The sequence below is a fragment of the Gracilinanus agilis genome, chromosome 5 (genome assembly GCF_016433145.1).
Source record: "Gracilinanus agilis isolate LMUSP501 chromosome 5, AgileGrace, whole genome shotgun sequence".
NCBI classification, from domain to species: Eukaryota; Metazoa; Chordata; class Mammalia; order Didelphimorphia; family Didelphidae; genus Gracilinanus; species Gracilinanus agilis.
The window spans coordinates 309,098,851-309,108,407 of NC_058134.1; the positions used below are offsets into that span (position 1 = coordinate 309,098,851).

General features: G+C 66.0%; 1 protein-coding gene across 1 annotated transcript; it reads left to right on the top strand.

The window, feature by feature from the left end:
* Positions 1-1,128: 1,128 nt before the first annotated feature.
* Positions 1,129-5,478, top strand: NAGA (alpha-N-acetylgalactosaminidase). Its single transcript, XM_044677298.1, has 9 exons — positions 1,129-1,205; positions 2,084-2,241; positions 2,501-2,675; positions 2,761-2,938; positions 3,353-3,447; positions 3,621-3,782; positions 4,508-4,705; positions 4,808-4,951; positions 5,037-5,478. The coding sequence occupies exons 2-9, from the start codon at positions 2,093-2,095 to the stop codon at positions 5,172-5,174; spliced, it is 1,239 nt and encodes a 412-aa protein (XP_044533233.1). The 5' UTR covers positions 1,129-1,205; positions 2,084-2,092; the 3' UTR covers positions 5,175-5,478.
* Positions 5,479-9,557: the final 4,079 nt, after the last annotated feature.

Below are 9,557 nucleotides of genomic sequence, written 5' to 3' on the forward strand. Positions count from 1 at the left end.
AGCAGAGGGGAAGGGCTGAGCCAGCCCCGGATTTGGGCAGAGCTCAAGCTCTGGGGTTTGTTCGGCAGCTGGATGGAGGGAAGGAGGGAGGGGGGGAGGCAGAGCCCGGAGGAGGAGGAGGAGGAGGAGGAGGGCCCTCCCACCCACAGGATGGAGAGGCCCCGAGTAGGGAAGGGGAAGAGACCCAACCCAGGGAAGGCAGCGCTGCCGAGAACCTGGTCCCCTCGGGAGAGCTTCGAACAAGGCCTGGCAGGCCTGGCAGGGCCTTAGGATGGGGAAGAAAGGGCCGGAGAGACACAAATGAGAGCCAGGGAGGCTGGGCCACAGGACCCAAAAGGATGGGTGTTGGAGGGGGCGCGGAACGCCTCGGCCCTCGGACCCTCCCAGGGGAGCGGCCAATGTGGAAGCAGGCCCCGGGGGCCCCCAAACCCCGCATTGCCCACGAGATTGAGGGGAGCAAAGGAGGTCCCTGGCGAAGAACTGGAAAGGGAGGACGAGGTGGCGGGGAATGCGATCGCCTCGGGGGAAAGGACGAGCGGGCCGAGCTCGAAAAGCCCGGAAAGACTGCTCTGAACCGATGCAAAGTGAGCCTCGCGTCTACGGGCCAGAAAAATCGCGCCCAGCTCCGCGGCTCTCATCAGCAAAGCAAATGGCCCCCGCCAGGGGGCGCTCGTGGGTGCGAGGGCGGCGTTTCTCCCGTTCTCCAGCCCAGAGGGCCAGAAGGCCGAGGCTAAAAGGCCCGAAAGCGCTTCTACCCTCGGGGAAGAAACCGAAAGTAAAGGCCGGGGCCTGCGGCCACCGAGACGGATCCCCGAGAGTCAGCGGCGACTGAAAGGCCAGCTAGGCCAGGGAGAAGCGGAGCGAGAAGGAGGCGGAAGCCCAAATGTCGCGGCGGCCAGGCCGGGCTGCGCGCTGGGGGATGGGAGAGGAAGGCGGGGCCGGAGCCCAGGGGCGTCGCCACCGGGCTGGGCTCCGCGGGGGGGCGTCCCCTACCACAGCTACGAGCTCGGGCGGCCTCGGGGCGGGGCTCTTCGGAAGAGCTGGCCGGGGATGGCCGGGTGACGCACTCGATCCCGCCCCTCGGCTCGGCCCGCCTGATTGGTGGGTGGTAGTGGGCGGTCACGTGGGTGCCGGACAAGTACCGGAGTTCCCCCCGGCCTCGGGCAGCCGTGCAGACTGGAGCCGTCTCTGCCGCAGCCGGCCAGGTGAGTGAGTGACCCTCTGGGCAGACTCTGAGGGCGTGCGACCTGGACCTCAGTCTCCCTGCGTGTAAAGCCAGGGGCCCGGGCCTCCCGGCTTTAATCCTGGGCGCTCCGATGCGCACTCGCTGCTATCTCCCCGTGCCTCAGTTCCCCCATCTGGAGGAGGTGTGAGGCCCCCCGGGGCTCTCGGGCTTTGACCCCTTCCAGGCAGCAGCCGAAAGCTGGCAAGCCTCTCCGGGCCTCAGTTTCTTCTGCAGTCAAGTGAGGGGCCGGCCGGGACAACCTCCAAGCCCCGCCCCCCCATCCCCAGTCTTTGCTCCGTGCCGCCAGTCGGTCCATCTGGCCTTCCTCATTTTCTTTTAACGTGAAATGGGCTTGGGGCTCCGGGGAGGCCCGCCTTTGGGGGCCCTTCAGGGTCAGGTAGTTGGGCCTGCAGGAGCCCACCCTGATCTAGGAGGTGCTACTCACTCAGAGGGCCTGGGGTGGGAGTGGGCAGGAATGCCGAGGATGACAGGGTTGGGCAGGGTTAGGCTGGGAGGCTTCTCGGAGGAGGAGGAGGAGGAGGAGGAGGTCTCCCATGCCGAAGGGCAGCGGGAATTGAGTGGGGGGATACAAAAGGGGGGCACTTGGTTGGCCTTTTCCCACCTGGTCCTACTGATCTTCTGGAAGCTGGACCCTGGCTGGCACTGCCAGAGGGTCCTGGGGATCGGGAAGCTCCCAGCAGGCAGCCTGGCACTGCCCTGTTCCCTTCCAAGCCCCAGGGCCCTGCTGAGGGTTTGTTGGCTTTCCCAATGGAGTTGAGATTGGAGATGGCTCTTCTTCCCAGCCACCTGCCCCGGGCTCTCCTGCCCCAACCCCACGGCTTCCCTCCCTCCCTCTAGGGCTCAGCCATGAAGCTCCTAGTGGCCTTGCTGGCCCTGCTGGCCCAAGGGTTCTCTCTGGAGAATGGGCTGATGAGGACACCCCCCATGGGCTGGCTGGCCTGGGAACGCTACCGCTGCAACATCGACTGCAAGGAGGACCCAGACAACTGCATCAAGTGGGTGCGGGCGGGCAGAGGCCACCTTGAGGCCTCCGTGGGGCTCCCCCTGGCTCAGTCAGCCTTGGGGCTGCAAGGACGCCCCCTTCGTGGCGGGGAGAAGTTCTCTTGGGGGCCTGGGCCCCGAGCGGGGGGCTGGCAGGCCCGGAGCTTGGGCTGCAAGTTGGGGGGATGGGAAGAGCCCCGAGCTCCCAGGGGAGGGGCGGGAGAGGCTCCCGCTTCCCACAGTCCCAGCGAGGCTCCCATCTCCACGCGGCAGCGAGCACCTGTTCATGGACATGGCTGACCGGCTGGCAGAGGACGGCTGGAGGGACCTGGGCTACGACTACGTCAACATCGATGACTGCTGGATGGCGATGAAGCGGGACAAGGACGGGGTCCTGGTGCCCGACCCGGAGAGGTTCCCCAGCGGCATCCGGGCCCTGGCAGACTACGTGAGCTGGGGGCAGGGCTGGGGGGGCCCCCACCCAGGGACGCCGTGGCCTCCCGTCCTGAGCCCTCTCTGTGCCCTGCTGGCAGGTTCACTCGCGGGGTCTGAAGCTGGGCATCTACGGAGACATGGGCAGCATGACCTGCATGGGGTACCCGGGCACCACGTTGGCTGAGGTGGTCCTGGACGCCCAGACCTTCGCCAGCTGGGGAGTGGACATGCTAAAGCTGGACGGCTGCTACTCGAGCAGCCTAGAACGTGCCAAGGGTGGGTGCTCTGTCTTCCAAGGGAGACGGCCCCGGGGCACCCCGAGCCTGCCCGGGAGGAGTCCCCGGGGCTCTGGGCCATGGCGGGCCAGTGTTGGGGCAGGCCGGAGGGACGAGAGGGGCCCAGGCAGAGGGAGGGCTGCCCCAGCAGGCCCCTTTCCCTCCTTTGGGGAATCAAATAAGGAGAGTCCGGGAGGTCCCAAGGTGGGGCGGCGAGGGTGGCTCCATGGGCGGAGAGCCAGGCCTGGAGGTAGGAGTCCTGGGTTCCAATCTGGCCTCTGTTTGCGACCCCGGGCAAGTCTCTTAGCCCCATTGCCCAGCCCTGCTTCGTACCCAGGCCAAGACAGAGGGGAAGGTTTCAAATGAAACCAAGGCTCGGGCCTTCCTTGACCGGTGGGTGCTCGTATGTCTCCAGGCTATCCCGCTATGGCCAAAGCCCTGAACGCCACCGGCCGCTCCATCGGCTACTCCTGCAGCTGGCCGGCCTACGACGGGGGCCTCCCTCCCGAGGTGAGCCACCGGTGCGCCCCCCAGCCCTCGGCAGCACAAAGTCCAGGAGGAGGCCCGGGAAGGGCAGCCGGAGCCCCACAGGGCTGGACTCTTCCCATCTCGGGAGGGGATCTCCGAGGGGGAACCTCGCCTGTGGCTGGGGGGGCCCGGTTGACCCAGCCACCTACTTCCAGGTGAACTACACCCTCCTGGCAGACATCTGCAACCTGTGGCGCAACTTTGACGACATCGAGGACTCGTGGCAGAGCGTCCTCTCCATCGTGGACTGGTTCTCGGAGCACCAGGACGTGCTGCAGCCCATGGCCGGCCCTGGGCACTGGAACGACCCCGACATGGTACGGGCCGGGGCCGTGGTCTGGGGGGGCTGGTGTGGCCTCTTCAGGAGGAACGCCGGCTCGTCCCGAGGCAGGAACTGAACCCGGGTCTCCCCGCTGCCGGGTCTCCCTTCAACGCTCGTACTTGGGGTTCACCACTTGAGGGCCTGTTTCCAGCTTCATCCTCCAGCTGAAACCTCGGGCCCCAGAGTCCCACGGCCTGAGGGTCTCTCCGGTCCCAATTCTCCATCCCCCTCCCCTCCCGGGTGGGTGTGCAGGACGGGGGTGGCTGCTGTCCGGCACCCCGTCCCGGGCCTTCTTCTGCCCTTTCTTGCCCTCCCTCTCTGAGGAGCCTCCTCCACTCCCCTGGGTTGACCCCTCTCCCGGCAGTGCCCAGACCCCCATCTCCAGCCCCAGTTTGCCCCCCCGCGCTTCCACCCTGGAGACACAAAGGGTCGCCTCCTTCCTTCCAAACTTCCCTCTGGGGGGCTGCTGGGTCCAGGGGAAATTCAAGCCTCCCTGAGCAGCGAGTGCCCGGGCCCCCCAACACAGGCGCCGGGGGACCCCCGGGGGCCACCGGCATTCCAAGGACGAGCTCAAGTAAGGGTTAAGGCCCCAGGGCTGAGACTCTTGGGGATCCCTCCCTCCATCGGGGGACCCTCGCAGGGTGTGTTTCTTGGGGCATCACCCAGAAGACCCCAGAGTCCAGGCCCGACTCAGTGGGCGCCCCCTTCCTCATCCCTCAGCTACTTATAGGGAACTACGGGCTGAGCTTTGAGCAGGCCAAGGCCCAGATGGCCCTGTGGACGGTGCTGGCGGCTCCGCTCTTCATGTCCACCGACCTCCGCACCATCTCGCCGCAGAACGTGGACATTCTGCAGAACAAACTCATGATCCGCATCAACCAGGACCCCCTGGGCATCCAGGGCCGCAGAGTCCTCCAGGTAGGAGGCGGGGGGCCCAGGCTGGAGAGGCCCTCGGGGTGCTCCCGGCCCTGACCCAGGCAGGCCGGACCGAGCGCCTTCTGGCTTCTCTGTGCCCCTCAGACCAAGCACCACATCGAGGTGTTCGTGCGGCCCCTGGCCAAGGACGCCAGCGCCGTCGTCTTCTTCAGCCGCCGGACGGACATGCCCTACCGCTACCGGACCTCGCTGGGGGCTCTCAACTTCACCGGGCACGCGCTCTACGAGGTGAGTCTCCCCGGGGGCTCGGCGCTGGCGCCGCTCTCGCGGCTCCCCCTGCCGGGCGCTGACGCTCGCGGTGCTCCTTCTCCAGGCCCAGGACGTCTACTCGGAGAACATCATCAGCGGCCTCAAGCACGACACCGACTTCACGGTGCTCATCAACCCGTCGGGCGTCGTCATGTGGCACGTGTACCCCATCGTGGGCAAGGAAGGGCTCCCCTGGTTGTGAAGCCTCCTGGGATTCTGACCGCCAGGACCGGGATGCGGCGTCGCTGCTGGCCGGAGCCCAGGGCCTTCGCTCCTGCCCCGTCACTCCCTGGACTTGGGGCGCCCCCGGGGGCCTGGCCTGGCCCTCCTTCGTTCCCTTGGCCAGCTGGGCCCGGCGGGCCTTCCTGGCTCTGAAAGCTGGGCCTCTCTAGGCAGATGGGAGGATGGAGGGGGCGAGGGGCGGCGGCACCCAAAGCTCTCCCGGCGGTGCCCCGACCCTGCCCTGGCTGCCCCCGAGACCTTAATAAAGCGACTCTTTAACAGATGATCCGGGCACTGATTTGTGGGAGGGGTGGGCACCTCTGGGCATAGCTGGCCTGGGTGGGCAATGCGCCGATCCGGCTCGGCTTGGGGACCAGCTCCGAGGCCTCGGGGGCCCCTCTGGGACGGGGCAGTCACGGCCGCGAGCTTCCGAGGCCATAAAAATGTTCGTGCTCTGCCGAGCCCGACAGCAGGGCTGCAGGCAGAAGCTGGGCAGGGTCCAAACGGCCTCCTGGGGTAGAAGTGCAAGTCTGCACTGCCCGTGAGAAAGCGGGCCCAGAGGGGGCATGGGCTTGTCTGGGGTCCCCCCGCCAGAATTCGAACCCAGGCCTTCCGGCGGCCTCTACTCCTGGAGAAGTGTTTCCCTTTCTGGCTTAGACCTAGTCCGGGTTGCCTGAGAGCTAGTGCTGCCTGCTCTGCCCATGCCAGCTGACCGGCCTGGCTTGGACATCATGACCATCAATCCTGCTGTCAGTCAAAGCAACTGCTATGTGCTCGCGTGGGCCTGGGTGTGGGGGGACACGAGGGAAGGCAGAAGGTGGGGGGACGACGCGGGACCGGACCAGCAGCCGGAGGAGAGGCTTCTCCACTGCTGCAGCCCTTCAAGCTCCCAGCCTCAGTTTCCTCATCTGTAAAATGGAGATGGGGCTCCTGCAGGAGTACGAAGGACCCTCTTCCCCTGGGATAGGCATTGTTGGGGGCCAGCGGGGCCTCGATGATGCTGAGGGCGGCGGCCTGGGCTCAGGAGGCCCCGTCTTGTGCCCAGAGGTGGGGGCGGCAGCAGGGAAGTCCGGCCTGTGTCTGAGGGCGGGCACCTTCCCTACTGCCCCGTGGCACAGCTGCTCGGAAGGGCCCCGGACCCTGCAGAGCCTGCTGGCTAGTGAAGGACTGGGCCCGGCCCCAGGCTGCCAGGGCAGGAAGGGCATCAGCCAGTCTGTGCCCATCCGGGGCTTTGCCAGAGCCTCTTGTTCCCCCATTGCGGGGCATCATGGGCCGCTCTGGTGGTACTTGGACGGTGGCCAGCTTGGCCCGGGCAGCGAGGAGGGAGAAATTGGAAAAGCAGAATCTGGGCGCGGAAACTCCTTCCTGGAGAGGGAGGGACGTCGCCACAGTCCGGCTTGACCCAACAGGCTGACGGCGGACGTGCAGAGGGCTCGACGAGAACGCCTGCGGGAGGTCAGAGCCCCGGGCGGTGTCGGCTTCTAGGTGCTCCCCTTTGGCAGCCTCGGCCTCGCCCCGTCCTCCCCTCTGAAGGGGCCTCGGTGTCCTCTCGGCACGAGCAGTTTCTGCCCCCCCCCACCCCCACCCCCGTTGTCTTTGCCGTGTGCCAGAGACATCTCCGGCCCCTTTTCGAACCCTTCCCTTCTGTCTCAGGATCAATACTGGGAAGAGGGCTAGACGTGTCCAGGGTCACCAAGCTAGAAGTGACCGAGGCCAGATTTGGGCCAGGACCTCCCGTCTGCGGGCCGGGCTCTCCCCGCTAAGCCACCCGGCGGCCCCTTCACCCCTTCTAATAAACCAATCCGCATCCCGACCCTCCCTGTAAGCGGCTGCCCCCCCTCCCCGAGGGGGCCAGAGAGCTCCAGCTGCGGCCTCAGAGCCCGCTCACTGGCCGCCCAGCCTCGGGAGCATAATACCACGAATACCGGCTAACACCTCCAAAGCACTCGCTAGGTGCCCGGCGCCGTTAAACGCTTTACAAGCATCACAAGCATCGGTCCTCAACAACTCATTCCCATTTTGGGGAAACCGAGGCAGACAGCGGTTCAGTGGCCGGCCCCGGGTCCCACAGCGAGTCACGCTGGAACTCATCTCGCTGCCTCCCGGCCTGGTGCTCTGCTGTCCTCGAGGTCCCGTGTGTGTAAAGGCCAGGCGAGGAAAGAGCCGTCCAGCCCAGCGCCCCTGACGCGGCTTTATTCCCAGCGAGGCCCGAGCGGCTGCCCAGGGGCAGAGCCCGAGCGGCTGCCCAGGGGGAGAGCCCGCTCTCCACAAGCGTGGCAGCCCCTCGGTTCCTGGGGCGCTCCGTGAGACCTCCAGGAGAGGAGGCTGGGCAGCGGCTGTCCCGGAGAGAAAGCGGGGAGGCTGTCTGAGGCCCCTTCGGTCATCTCCTCCTCGGGAAGGGACGAGAAGGCGGGCTGCCCTGTCGAGAGAACACTGAAGTCAGTGGCCACGAGGGCAGAAGGCCCCACCGTGGCGCAGGCCCTCCCTCTCCCTTTCCTCTTGGCCACCGAGCTCTGCCCAGGCCTGGCTTCCAGGCAGCCGCCCCCTCCCCCCGGCTCCCCGTCTAGGCCCATTGGCGCGGCGCACACCGTGAGAGTCCTGCCGGCCTCTCCTCGGCCCCACATCCTCAGAGCTCCCGGCGCCTCCGGGCACCGGACTAGCAGGAAAGCCGGTCTGGCCGGACCCAGAGCCCCTGGCAAGGTGTCCGGGGGCCAAAAAGGAGCCCATCCCCTGCCAGGGGACCCTCAGCTTCCCAGTGCCGGTGGGAGAGCGTGCAAGGAGAGCTGGGGCGGCCACACAGCCGGCCACCATCTTGTGCCTCCTGCGTCAGGCCTGGAAACAGAACGGGCGCCCCAGCCCGAGGACGGCCCCACACTTGGGGCTTCTTAAGAAGATGTAATGCTACCAGGCCGTAAGAAACGGCAGGCAGAAAGGATCGGGGGGGGGGGGGGCGGTCCTGGGTTCAGAGCAGGGTGACCCTGGGGGAGTCACTTCACCCCTGCAGCCTAGCCCTGGCTGCTCTTCCACCTGAACCAGATGCTAAGATGGATTCTAAAGCCATCCGAGTGGTCTCCCCAGGGTAGGGCGCACAAGGACAACACTTAGGGAAGGTCCGCGCGGTCGGGCGCAGGGCAAGGGAGGGTTTCCGAGCGTCCGGTGCTCGGCCAGACCAGAAGGCCCAGGAAGGGGGATGGGAGTGGCTGGAAGTGCTTTTTCCTAAAAGGGATCCCTAAAAAGGCCTCTTTTGAACCATGTGGTGAAAGGCTGGTTCTGCCCACTTCCTTAGCTGGAGGCAGCTCGGCCCAAGGGGACCCCTTCAGCTCTCGAGGCAGGGAGCCCCTCGGCTCACCCCCTTCAGGGCGACCCGGACAGCCTTCCCTTCCGCCCCAGTCCCCAGACACTTCGTCAGTAGCGGGGGACACCCCCTCCCTCCCCCTGCCCAGCGGCTTCCCTGCCGGAAGCACATACATGCCCCGCAGCCCCGACGTGTCCTTCCTCTCCTAGTGGAGGCCGGAGCCGGCTCTCTTCTCTGCTGCCCAAGGACCCTCTCCTCAAACCCGAGGGCCGGCCCCTCTGAATCTGGAGCGTCTCCCTGCTTCTTCAGCTTCCTTCTCTTCTCTCACACGCCTGAACCAGGCATCTCCTACTGATGGACGAGACAACCACGGTCCAGGAGGAAGCCAAGACCTGGGCTCTTCCCTGGCCGGTTCCCTGCTTTCTGCCTCCAGCTCTTGGACCGTCCCAATGGCTGGCCATCTCCAGGGCTCAGCTCTTAAAAAACCCTTAGGAACACGCCCAGCCCAACAGTGGCAGAGAACGGTGCAGCAGAGAGTGCTGGGCCTGGAATCAGAAAGATCTGAGTTCAAATCCAGCCATATTCCCTCCTGGCTAGGTGAGCATGGGCAAGTCACTTCAGCCCATTTGCCTTAATCCCCTGGAGGAGGGACTGGCAAAGCGGCAAAGCACTCTAGCGTCAATGATGGTAGTCCTGGCACCGGCCCAGAGCAATCATCACGACTCCTTCGTCCAGAGGTCCCCGGGGCCCGTCCTGTGCTAAGAACCGAGCCGTGCCCTCCCTCTCTTCCCCGTCCCACAGGCCCCGCCAATGGCTAACTCTAGTCCCGGCCCACTCGCTCCGTTCTTTAGCCTCCTCGGTAAAGTCCTAATTACATCAAAGTTCCAGAAAAGGAAGCTCGCCCGAAAGGGCTTCCTCAAATGAGCCGAGCCAAGTTTACTGCTGCCTCCTTGGACAGAACATCTTGTGGCCTCTCCCAGGGACCTCGAGAGCAAACAAAAGGGGAGCATTAGGGTCTGGGGCCGGCCGGCCTCTGTCTGGGTCCCCTCCTGCAGCCTTGGCTCTCGA